The following is a 12,733-nucleotide window of genomic DNA, read 5'->3' as shown; positions in this document are numbered from 1 at the left end:
ACTTATCAATATTGAGATGCGAGAAACGTGTACCGCAGCAAAATCGACTAGCCTAAATCCGTTATCGGATGCCTTCTCTTCCAAGCTTGGCATTTAAATCATCCAGTTTTAATATCGTAGCTAGGATTTGCTCACATCAATCTCTATCTACGTACAAAGGCAATAATTGTCAACTTTATGATCATTTTATTACCGATACGTAAGATGATTGAGTTTCAGGTTCAAAATAAATCTTTATTATTGCTGAATTCATCATATTGAGCTTTTCAAAAACATAAACAAAAAAAAAAAAAACAAATTAAATAACTATAAAATTCTTAAAATGCACTTTAATCGGTTACTTTTCTCGTTTGTTTCAATTGCAATGTTACTTTTTCTTGTTTTTGTTTTGTTTCTTATTAAATTATTAAAAATTCAAATAAAAAAAAAATGACTTAATTAAAAACATAAAAAAAACCTGAAAATATCCATTACTTTCATGCTTTTTTCCTTGTTTATATATATTTTTAAAAATATACTTTTGCATCTAGAGTAATTTTATCCTTTAGCTGCCTTCGCTTTGCTTTTGATTTTTTTCACTCGCTTGAGACCGTCCATGTTGCTTCGCATAAATTGGGCATACATTGTCATCATTTTAGGAACATCTTCCTGTTTAACGACGGTGGACAGCTGAAATTGAAAGATTTAGAAATTATTTATTTTGGCTTATATTAATGTAAAATGATCAACATAATTTAGAAGAAAAACTTGTAGAGTATCGTGAAAACGAAGTTTGTAAACAAATATTCAATGAATTCGAATATGAGTGTTTCCAATATCTGGAATACGGGTGAGGAACACTTTCTGGCTTTTTTTGAGAACTTTTCTGGACGTTTTGGCCACCTCTCAAGAAAAAAATAAATATTGAATCAAACCTTAACCTCTTTCAATAATGCTCTGAATGTATGTCTTACAGCCATATTATTGACTTTATACCAAAACTAGTTTTTTCTTTAATAATTAATATTTTTGAAGAGCGTTTTGACACCTAAAATACTAGAAATTCATGAACAAAAAATTTCGAGTTTTATAGGAATCCACACTATTTTTAAGCTACTTTCTCATTGTTTATTAAATAAAAACATAAAAAAATAGTTTAAATGTCAGACCAAATAAATAGAAAAATTATACTAGTTTTAATTAAAACCATGATATAGTCTCAATTGGTATGTAACTTAAGTAACAATTGTTAACCAATGGTTTAACAATACTGAAATCCAAAATGAAACAAGTCGGGAGAACTCATGTGAACCGAACGTAATTTGTTTCGAAATTTGTTCACCACACTCTGATCGTAATTTACATATGAGGTGTTCAGAATAATAACACTGGTCTACAAAATTTAATTTTTTTTTTTGGTGCGGACACTAAAATATACTTTTCTATCTTAATCTTGAATCTGAAGTCAGAAATATACTATATGCTCTCGTTTTTGAAGTATTACCGTTAGAAGATATAAGAAAACTACTTTTATGTGACGTAATTTTTTTATAATTATAAATTATAACGGTTTCTATAAGAACTATTTTCCTTTTTTCAAGATCTTTTTAAATCTTTTCGATATACGAAAACCTATAGAAAAGTATATCTTAGTCTCGGAACCAAAAACCTTGTTGACCTGTGTAATGGGTCAAGTCCACTTCTCTATAGGTTGGAAGTTTTAATGTCTTATTTCGAATTCCTTTCAACCACTTCCAGTCGCTACTAAAATCGCTACTAAAGTCGACATTTTTTGGCTATTTACGAAATTAATATCGAATTCCTTTCAACCACTTGCAGTCGCTACTGAAATCGCTACTAAAGTCGATACATTTTGGCTGTTTAGGAAATTAAAAAAGGTAGCGATCTCTTTATGTCCAAGTGACCGATAAAAAACAAAAGAATATACAAAACTTCATAGTAAGAACAAAACAACGTAAAATTTGTTTATTTAAATGATTAATATTTCACAAATAAACAAAAATTGGCTCTTTCTTTACAAAATTTTAGTTTGGTTTGACGTTTTGCATTTGGCAAAATTTTAGTGTGTGTGAAAATCTGTGTAAGTCCGTCACAAAAAGAGATTTAAAAAGGATCGATCCTTCGAGAAAAAGTAGCGAATTTTTTTTTTCATTGGAATTCATTTATGGAAAAATTATCGACTATAAGTCGACTGCAGATCGAATTTTTGGTTCTTTGGAATTCTACATTAAAAATTAAGGGTTTCATTTTATATTATGGTATGAAAGAAAGAAATTCTGGAGATATCGAACTATTGATCTGTGAACACAAATTTCCAATTTGCCCATTATTATTGTCAACGCCTTATATCATGAAACACAAACAGAAACGTCATTAAAAGTTAATTCCAATTAAAGTGAATAATACGGGTGTCCTGTTTGAATTACGTAGTAAAAAATAATAGTAAAATAAATTAATTTAAATGAAGTAGATAGTAAGTACTTGTAATTCATGTATGTGTCTTAAAAAGCAACTCGTATTTAACCCTCTGCCGCCACACGTGTGCGAATTTGGCAGGACAAAAATAAAAAAATTACGATTTTTCAAAAAAGTGGTTTCCAAAAATCTATAAGGGTAAAAATATATTTTTTTGGAATTGTGAATAAAATATTCGAATTCCTCGCAAAACTCTACATCAGTTTCATATAATGATACTCTATAAAATATTGAGATCGAAAAAAGTTCCAGCGACATAAAAAAGTATAAACCAAATTCGCACCCGTGTGCATATCACGTCACAAAAAAGAGGCGTACCTACGGAGGGTTAATTAAAACAAAAAAAAATTAATTTAAGTGAGCAAAATAATTAAAGTAATGTCGTTTTCCAAAATTATGGGAGTGAATCACTCCTTTTTCGTGCAATTTTGGAATTTGTTCACGAAGAATTTGACAAGTGGAGTGATTTGACGTTTGCTTTGCATGTGTTTGTAATACGAAATAATGAATAAAATAATAACACAATCTTTTATGTCGTTTTCCAAAATTATGGGAGTGAATCACTCCTTTTTCGTGCAATTTTGGAATTTGTTCACGAAGAATTTGACAAGTGGAGTGATTTGACGTTTGCTTTGCATGTGTTTGTAATACGAAATAATGAATAAAATAATAACACAATCTTTGAAATTCACTTTTAGTGATTTTTTACAATACTTTATTGATTTTTTTTTTGTAAATAAATATAGTTTCCTTCACAAAAAAAGTTAAAACAACCACCGAACAATTTGACAAGCAGTCCATGAAGTCAAATGTAGAAGTATTGGTAATCACTCCGTCACTCCTTCAAAATTTTGGGAGTGAAGAATTCACTCCAAAAATTCACTCCTTTTTCAATTTTGGAATTTGAAATCACTCCTTTTGGAGTGATTATATAGCAAGGAGTGTCACTCCTTGAATTTTGGAAAACGACATTAAATTCACTTTTAGTGATTTTTTACAATACTTTATTGAATTTTTTTTGTAAATAAATATAATTTCCTTCACAAAAAAAGTTAAAACAACCACCCAACAATTTGACAAGCAGTCCAAGAAGTCAAATGTAGAAGTATTGGTAATCACTCCGTCACTCCTTCAAAATTTTAGGAGTGAAGAATTCACTCCAAAAATTCACTCCTTTTTCAATTTTGGAATTTGAAATCACTCCTTTTGGAGTGATTATATAGCTAGGAGTGTCACTCCTTGAATTTTGGAAAACGACATAATAGTATACATGCGAGTAGTTCTTAAATACTTAATTTTAATCTTTTCTTTGGGCAGCTTTTTGAACACTTTGCTATAACTTGTGTGTGCATCCCGAAGGTCCTCATGAGACAGTTTTTCGTTTTGGATGGCAAGTGCAGCAACTTCTATTTGCCTTTCCAAAAAAAAAATTCAGAATGCAATAAGTATGAGAACGAGCAGTGATATGTTCGCTTCTTGGTTGTTGGATTTGGTTGTCATAGCTTAAGGCAGGGATTGAAGTAGATAGCTCCGCTCCCATTTTAGCAATGCAAACAACAAATTTGTAAATTGTATTTGTTAAAAAGTTCAACCAACTAATAAACTTTATTATTATGAAAATAATAATGACGCAAGGGTCAACGTGCGAGTTTTAGGAGTATTGTGACCTCACATTCCGTAAGGGATTACCCACGCATTTTGTAGGTACATAAATAAGTATTGGACAGGTTAAAAAAACAGTTGTCAAAGCAAAGTTATAGATTTTGTTTAGCATAGTGTCTAAATTTTCCAAAAAAAAAATATATGTATGAATATAGGAAGAAACATTGAACTAAAAAATTTCAGTTGGAGGTATCAAATTAAAAAAATTATTGAAGCGGAATGTGGTAAGAAAAAAAAGTTAAATAAAGTTGAATAGTGTATCACCTTTTTGGACTTTGTTTGAGCTCTGATCAGGCACTGATACTTTTCAGGTTGTGGCAGTGGAGGTTTTCCTTCCCGAGGTACTGGTTTATTATGACCATCAACTAAAAAAATATTTAAAAAATCACTTTATTAGAAGAAACTATTTTTGTATAGGATCGGTATCGTGGCAAAGAAACTTACATCGCTTGAAAGTTACCGTAAAAGAAGAATCATTTTTAGCAGCGACTGCGAATTTTTCAAGTTTCAAAATAAACTGGAATAATAATAAATATTTATTAAAGTTCAATTAAATTTGTAAAGTTATTTTATTTGATTAATTTTCATTCATTTATTTGTAAAAAAAAAATTACCGAAGAATTGTCCAGCAAGACCATTTTTTATGTTAAAATGAAGTAGTAAAAATATAAATGACTTTTCTTTCTTTTTATTTTTGTGTTGGAATGTTGGTACAACCACAACAACGTGTCAAAAGAATGCGGCGAAATGAAAACATTCAGCTGGGTAAATGGGTTTAAATAAAAAAGTTATTTTCTAACGGCCATAGTATTCACTCTGGATTTAGTTTGGATTTAAGTTAATTTTAAATCCAATCCATTAAATCTGAATTTCATAAATCCAAGAATTTAATTTTTTGGTCATATTATTCACTCAAAAAAAAAAATTATATGTTTATTCAATAAATTTTGTATAATTTGCATTTATCTTTATTTTTCCTTCACAAAATACGTGAAAAAACAACTGAACACTGTGAAAATTAATTTTACATCTGGATTTATAAAGTCAAACAGACCTCCAGAGAGCAGTTTAAATTTGTTTGGATTTAACCAGATTGGATTTAAAAAATTGGATTTAGGATTGGATTTAAGTAGTGAATATTATGGAATTGGATTTATTTATGACATTTTGTTTACATCCAGATGTATTTTTTAAACTAGTGAATAATATGGCCGTTAAAATGTAACAAACAAAATTAATTGATGCGTTTAAACTGTGTTTATCTTCTCAAATTGCTGTCAAAGCTGATGTTTACTTCTTTTGCAAGGTTCATTTAAGTTAATAGTAGTTTTTTATTATTCCACTTGATCCATACAGATCATTAATTAACTCGTATTACAACAACTACATTAGATCTTGCTTTTCATCAGGATCAGGAAGATCTCATGTAGTTGTTGTAATACGTGTTAATTAATGATCTATATGGATCAAGTTGGATAGTAAAAAACGGCTTAAATGATTAGCTGCGGATTCAACTTTTGCTCAAGCTAGCTTTTTTTTAAATACTGCTTAATGGCAAATTTAAGAAGATAAAAATTGCGGAACCGCGGTTTTAAATACATACTTTCAAAACTAGTGACAAATTCTAATTCGCCTAGTGCTTGTAAACCTTTATATTTTTTAATATGACTGAACGTGTTCATTTCGATTTTCGAATTGAAGTTTCGAAATGCACGTGTTGCAAATTTGACAGAAAAACATTTGTTGACAAAAATTATTTCTGAAAATAAATTTTATTTTAATAAATTTCTTCTCCCATTGAATTTTAAATTACTAGAAAAACAATGCGTAAGCAAAGAAAAAACTATTCTCGAAGCAAAGGCAAGAAGCCAAATTTCAATCAAAACAAAACTATTTCAAAAAATAACAAAACTCCAACCAACAAGAGAAGTAAAAATTTCCGCTTCATCCAAAGAAGCAAGGAAGCTGAAGAACAACAGAGACGGCATAAAATAATTGAAGACAAATATAAAAAACAAACACTTGGAACGGCAGACGATGACAGTGATAATGATGTCGAGGATGAAGTCGAGGAGGAAAACGCCTACGAAGCGCTACTTTCTACTTTGGACAAAAATGGTAAGTTTGGTTAAGCACTTACTACCCCTTCATACCCCTTTATGTATATTCCATTCTTATGGTATTAAGAATAGATAAGCGCTTCATTTCCATATCTTTTATTGAGATTATTAAATAAGTTTACCATTAATCTGTGAATAAATTGTTAATAATTACTTAGTTGACTTTCTATAACCATCACCGACCCCGAAAAAATCTTAAAATAATGTAATTGTCTTGGCCTGCAAAACCTAAAGAACATTAACCTTTAAGTTGTCTTGCTTAAAAGAATGTTATTCAAGTAATTTGCTAAAAAAATAGAAAAAAATCGCATTCATTTTTCAAAAGATAACAGGGTCTGCCGGCAACCGTACGTAGATGCAGGGCCTCTAAAGTGGGTTTTTCCTCTTTTTTTCAACCAATCCACTTTCCCTCAACTTTCTAAAAATTGCACAGAAACTCCTCTTGTTGATATTTTAGTGCCTCTTTTTACACCTTATTAAAAATATCTTCTCTACTACCTACTTTTAGTTTAAACTAAGTGTGCAATTCTCTCAATGCATAATTGAACCAGCTTAAGGAAAGTGAACACAGAATTTGTGGCGATTCATGAAATTCCTAATTTTGTATTTTCCACATTTTCAAATATCATTTTTACTTTAAGAACAAATTTTATATTAATCACCCATTCTGTGCAATCACAAGGGATCTACATTGATCTAAGTGTGACGGTAACAAAATCAACTGTCAGCCCATATAACCTAACCCATACTGTGCAAAGTTTGTTTATCGAATGTAAACAAACTTTTTGATATATGCCCGATTCACAATATTGCGAGATGACGAGACGAGAGCGAGACGAGAGCGAGACGAGATTTTCCTTGACGATTTTAAAAATTTCCAAATAATGAAAATACAGGCTGTCCTAAAAGTTAACGTTGAAACGAAAACGGTAGATAGGGTAGGTGGTGACAGTTATCAGAAAAATAATTAAAAAAATCGCAGCCATACATTTTGTGAGTTCTGGGCATTTGAAAAAAAGTCGAAAAAATGGTCACCCTGTGACGGTTTTTCATGTGCCGTGACTAAAAATTTTAATTTTTCTCAGTTTTTTCTTTTGTTACGGAACCTTGAACAACCCTGCTGCATTCAAAAATTTTAACTCAGCTGCATCAGTTTTAAAGCAAATATTACTTTTTTGCCCAACTAAGTACTAAAAATTTTACATGACTAATTCAATGAACCGTAGTGTAAAAAAAATTCACTACGATGTTTCGGCAAGTTACCTTAAAAGTTAGTGTGTTCAATTCAGCGTTACCGCTAAGCGACTTTAGTCGCTATTAGCGACCTTTTTGAAGCCTTAGCGACCAAGCGACGACTTTTTGTTCAAAGCGACCTTTTCACCAATTTCATTATAGCGACTTTTTTTTCTAAAAATTGTATTTCGTTTTTACCTCTCAACATTTAGAGCTTCAATTTCTTTTTCCGTTCTGAAAGTATTCTGAGCTTGTTCAAAGCACGATCGATGGACTCAGAATAAGTTATTTTATTCTGAGTCCATCGATCGCGCTATGAGCAGACCGAGTTGAATGCTGAATAAGCATTTAGCAATAGAAATTGAAAAAAATTTCAAACAAATAAAATAATGGTGCAAGAGTGCAGTAGTCGGTCTAGTTTTTTATTTTAATTTAAAAAAATTGATTTAATGGCGTGAGAAGATAAAAAAGATTGATGTTTTTACTTTTTTTGATGAAAACTGATTGGGTTCAAAAAAATTCTAGCTCTTTTTGTAGATGTGCAGACATGGTTAATATGAATATTTACAGCGAAAACAATCAAATTTATATAACAAAAATGGATTTTTTACCTTTTACGCATTGTAAAAATCTAAGTATGGCTTTATTCTTTAGAAAAAATATTTAATGGCGTAATTTTTTTATAAGTTTTTCCTATACAAAAACCGGCTTTACAGACAACCACTTATTAGTTTCTAATTTTGTTAATTTTTGTTGTTAATAAAAACTTTGTTTCAAGACAAGTTGTGTTTATTTTTCTATGTAAAAACATATGAAAACGGTTTAGCGATTTTTTTTTCATATAGCGACTTTTTCGACAAAAAAAGCGACTTTTTTCAATTTTTTAGATTAGAGACCTTTTTTTTATGAAAGCGACTTTTTTAGCGACATTTCAAAAATTTTCAACGGTAACGCTGTTCAATTCTCTTTTCAAAATGGTATGACATTGTTGAGAATATTCCATAAATAACCGAGATAAAATTTATTTTCTTAAGAAATCCGACTTTTTTATTAGGTAATTTTTCCATATTATTTAAGTTTTGTACCCTTTCAGAACCTTTCCGAATACAAAAACTTAAATAATATGGAAAAATTACATAATATAAAAGTTGGATTTCTTAAGAAAATAAATGCGTAGATGTGCAATTTTGCAAATCATCACCTTCAACATTAACACTTCTTTTTTTCTAATTATTTTGAAAAAAATTTGAGCATTTATGAAATGTCCATCCTTTTCTTAGGTTTATGATGATATTCCATTGCATTCGTTGTTATAAATATAATAGAAAAAATAGACCTAAGGCACTATGGATTACACAACACAGTTTCTAATTGATTTATATTAATTTTGGCATAATGCTTACTTTTACACATAAAACACATTCACCTTATGAACACAACATAAATGCGTTAGCTGACTTTTGCATTGCTTTCCGCCTTCCGATCCCTTGCCAGCTAACATTTGTGCTGCATTAAAAACATATATCAGTATATATTTATTTCGAAAAATAAAAAAAAAAAACATTGAAAACAGTATAATAACTAATCATAAAAAAACGTTGTATGGCGTATGAGTGTTTTTTTTCACACGAAAACGGTGAAGTAAAATTTCGTTTAGCCCCTAGTAGCGGCCAAATCTTTTTGTATTAAACAGTTTTTTTTTCCAAAATTCAAAAGGTGTCACACCTAGCGATATAATCACTCGAAATATTTTCCAACGGATTGAACTTTTTCAGTGTGTTCCTCGTTTTCACCCATCACCTTATACAGTAGGAACAAGATGATAAAGATGTTATATAGGGCTCCCTTGAAAGTTAAGTTTTAGTCCAAAAAACAACCGATGGGATGGGTGATTTCTTATTTCACCCAAGCACTGATAATTTTGCAAAACAGTTTTACCCAAACAAGAAGTCTACAAAATTGTGTTTGTGATCCTAAAATGACTATCTATCCTTATCTCCACCACCTACTAACAGAACATTTCCAGGTAGAAATCCATTTGTCCTTCGGAATATTCAGCCGCCAAGAATATGGAAAAACATTGCCTGCAATTGCAACAGTTGACAGTTTGTTTTTCTGAAAACCTTCAAATACGTTTACTCACATTAAAATATGGCAATCAAGTACTTGGCGTGAAAACATTCCGCCTGGTGCATCTCACTCATTTTTGTTGAACCAAGAATGGGTTTTTTTCTAATCATGGCTAAGAAAAATCTTGTCGTCGTTCTTTTGGCGACTTTCATACGTCCTTCCAACAAGGATGTCGAACTTAACAGTAGAGATGATATTACCGTTGATTTTGATTCCCAGCTCGGAAATTGTTTTCATTATGTTTATGTGCAATATTCTTGAATATTTCTATCAACTTGTAACATACATACATAATAATAAAAACACTAATGAGTGGTAAATAAACAAAAAAAAAAAAATTAACAAAAGCACTTAGTTTACCAGTAATAACTTATTCTTAATTCCAGGAAAAAAGAACAAACACATCGAAAGCTCATCCGACGAAGACGAAAACGTATCAGATGAAGAAAATAAAAGTGAACTAGGAGGTGAAGATGATGGAGATAGTCTTGAGGAAGAAGATGAAGAACTGGGTGAAGAAGAAGATTTTGAATCCGATATCGAAAATTCCGAAGTTGATGATGAAGAAGTTGAAGGCAAAGATGAACTAGGAGATGAAGAATTCGATGAACTTGAGGGAGAAGATGAAGAACAAGATGATAAAGAAGAGGAAGAAGGTGAAGAAGAGGAAGAAGAAGCCGAATTAGATGAAGAAGTAACAAGTACCAAATTCGTTCAACAAGGCATAGTTGATCCCTTTTCGGAACATTTTGACTATGAATTATCACCACAGCATGTAGAAAACCTCTTGGCCAAACCAAGTCCAGTAACTAAATCAGAACTTAAATGGCCAAAATTAGGTAGAATACAAGTTGAAATATCACAATCTGGTAAAGAAAAAAATGACGATCCCCCAGAAAAAAAGAAAAAAGTTCTTCTCGACGAAGAACACTATGCCAGCGAAGGTACCCCACCTCAAATACTCTCTCTTAATGAAGAAGAATTAGAAAAGCACGGCATCAAACAACAATTATGTAAAAATATAGCACAAGCTAATAAAATGCATATTAACCCCGATTCCGATAAACTGCTGACAAAAATGCAAATAGAAATACTTTCAGTTTTGTTAAAATATCAAGACTTGTCTCTACCTCAAAGGACGTTAGAAAATGCTGAAGAGATTCGTTTTGTATATTCTCTTCACTCTTTGAATCATATGCTGAAGACTCGAGCAAAGATCTTACATCACAATGCTAAACTTAAACTCGCCTCAGAAAGTAAAAAATCTAAAACAACAATTATACCCGAAGCCTATCAGGATCAAGGTTTAGTTAGACCAAAGGTTTTAATAATAGTTCCATTTCGAGATGCGGCGTTTAGGGTAGTTAATTATTTTGTAGAGCTCCTTTATGGTGAGAAATCAGGTAGGTTCAAAAATGATACCATACATTTTGTCCAAAAAGTAAAATTTTCCTTCTCCTTCACTAGAAAAGGCAAAAACTGATGGAACTGTTATCAACTATAAGCGGTTCATGGACGAGTACACAGGAGACACCTTGTATTTCCCAAAAACAAATCCCAAGCCGGAGGATTACGAAAAAACATTCGCCGGCAATACAGATGACAATTTCAAAATCGGCATTTCCCTTACCAAAAAGTGCATCAAACTTTATACTGAATTCTATTCATCAGATATATTGATTGCTTCACCTCTGGGATTGAGGATGGTTGTTGGAGCTGCTGGAGATGCAGAACGGGACTATGATTTCCTAACTTCCATCGAAGTGCTGATACTTGATCAAGCAGAATTATTTTTAGCTCAAAATTGGGAGCATTTATTGCACGTACTCGATCATATGCACTTACAACCACAATCGACCCGTAACACAGACTTTTCACGAGTTCGTCCTTGGTGTCTGAATGGTCTCAGTCGATTTTACAGGCAAACACTGTTGTGTACCTCGCACGAACTGCCTGAATTTCGTTCGTTATTTAGCAGTAAATGCAGCAACTACCGAGGCAAAGTGCGAGTTGTTAATCCCATAGCTGATGGTTCGATTCGAAATGTTTTTGTTCAGACACCACAGGTGTTTCACAAGATCGACGTTGATTCAATTGAGAATTCATTTGATAGACGATTTGATTATTTTGTCAAAGAAATCCTACCACAATTCAAAAGTCCATCAATGGCTCATTGTATGATCTATGTACCGAGTTATTTTGATTATGTTCGATTGAGGAACTATTTTAAAACAGAAACTGTAAATTTTGTACAAATTTGTGAGTACACAAAAGATGCAAAGATTGCTCGTGCAAGAGATATGTTCTTCCATAGTGCAGCTCATTTTCTACTTTATTCAGAAAGAGCACATTTTTTTAGACGGACACGAATCAAGGGTATTCGTCATTTAATCTTCTATCAACCTCCATGTTGGCCTAATTTGTATCCTGAACTAATCAATTTAATGCAAGAGAGTTATCAAAATCCTCGAGATGGGCTGGAAAATTCTATGAGTGTTACAATTTTGTATTCAAAATACGATATGTTACAAATTTCTGCGATAATTGGCACTGATAGGGCTGCCAAGCTACTGCGGTCTAATAAGACAACTCAAGTTTTTGTGGCTGGTGATTAGAAGATAAAAATTAAATTATGAAAAAAAAAATGAAGATTTGTAATAAAAGTAAGTGTTATGTATATATATATATTATGTTGTAATGTAGTAAATACTAATTTTATTATAGTAGTGGTACTTTTTATTACAAATATGCATTTGTATATTATATTTTAGTACAACTTTTTTAATCAATGGGAATTTGTTAAACAAAAAACTACAACGCTGGCATTGTTGATTTCCGAAGATTTCAGGGGAAGTAAAAAACAGTACATGCAATTTTGAAGGGGCTAGCACTACTAGCAGCATACTAATTATGTACTAAAATCAATTTTAGTTTAAATCAAAACTGTGGTTTGATATCAAACAGCTGTTCTGACATTCCAGAAGGTGTTTGTTTGTCCATAAATCATTTGGTTACCAAAAGTTAAGATGAAACTCGTTATCTTCTCACCATAAGCTATGTATGATCAAGTGACAAATTCGTACGCCTTTCCTAAAGTTTTTGCAGAGGAGAAA

General features: G+C 31.4%; 2 protein-coding genes across 2 annotated transcripts; one reads left to right on the top strand and one right to left on the bottom strand.

The window, feature by feature from the left end:
- Window positions 1-303: 303 nt before the first annotated feature.
- On the bottom strand, window positions 304-4,855 carry LOC129914067 (signal recognition particle 14 kDa protein). Its single transcript, XM_055993116.1, has 4 exons — window positions 4,752-4,855; window positions 4,582-4,654; window positions 4,402-4,502; window positions 304-669 (listed from the first exon to the last, which is right to left on the bottom strand). Exons 1-4 carry the CDS (start codon window positions 4,773-4,775, stop codon window positions 538-540), a joined length of 330 nt encoding a protein of 109 aa, XP_055849091.1. The 5' UTR covers window positions 4,776-4,855; the 3' UTR covers window positions 304-537.
- Window positions 4,856-5,907: 1,052 nt separating this feature from the next.
- On the top strand, window positions 5,908-12,343 carry LOC129914055 (U3 small nucleolar RNA-associated protein 25 homolog). The gene is made up of 3 exons (XM_055993097.1): window positions 5,908-6,255; window positions 10,007-11,023; window positions 11,088-12,343. Exons 1-3 carry the CDS (start codon window positions 5,961-5,963, stop codon window positions 12,233-12,235), a joined length of 2,460 nt encoding a protein of 819 aa, XP_055849072.1. The 5' UTR covers window positions 5,908-5,960; the 3' UTR covers window positions 12,236-12,343.
- The last annotated feature ends 390 nt before the right edge of the window (window positions 12,344-12,733 follow it).

Source organism: Episyrphus balteatus, chromosome 3, assembly GCF_945859705.1.
Source record: "Episyrphus balteatus chromosome 3, idEpiBalt1.1, whole genome shotgun sequence".
Taxonomy (NCBI): Eukaryota; Metazoa; Arthropoda; class Insecta; order Diptera; family Syrphidae; genus Episyrphus; species Episyrphus balteatus.
Note: the sequence above shows the minus strand (reverse complement) of the source record. Positions and strands in the feature narration are given on the sequence as shown.

Excerpts from the sequence above, each read along its gene's own strand:
- LOC129914055 (XM_055993097.1), top strand. The coding sequence starts at position 5,961 with ATGCGTAAGCAAAGAAAAAACTATTCTCGAAGCAAAGGCAAGAAGCCA. Across the intron at positions 6,256-10,006 it reads TTCTACTTTGGACAAAAATG|GAAAAAAGAACAAACACATC; the intron begins GTAAGTTTGGTT and ends TCTTAATTCCAG. Across the intron at positions 11,024-11,087 it reads CCTTTATGGTGAGAAATCAG|AAAAGGCAAAAACTGATGGA; the intron begins GTAGGTTCAAAA and ends CTCCTTCACTAG.
- LOC129914067 (XM_055993116.1), bottom strand. The coding sequence starts at position 4,775 with ATGGTCTTGCTGGACAATTCTTCG. Across the intron at positions 4,503-4,581 it reads TACGGTAACTTTCAAGCGAT|TTGATGGTCATAATAAACCA; the intron begins GTAAGTTTCTTT and ends ATATTTTTTTAG. Across the intron at positions 670-4,401 it reads CTCAAACAAAGTCCAAAAAG|CTGTCCACCGTCGTTAAACA; the intron begins GTGATACACTAT and ends TTTCAATTTCAG.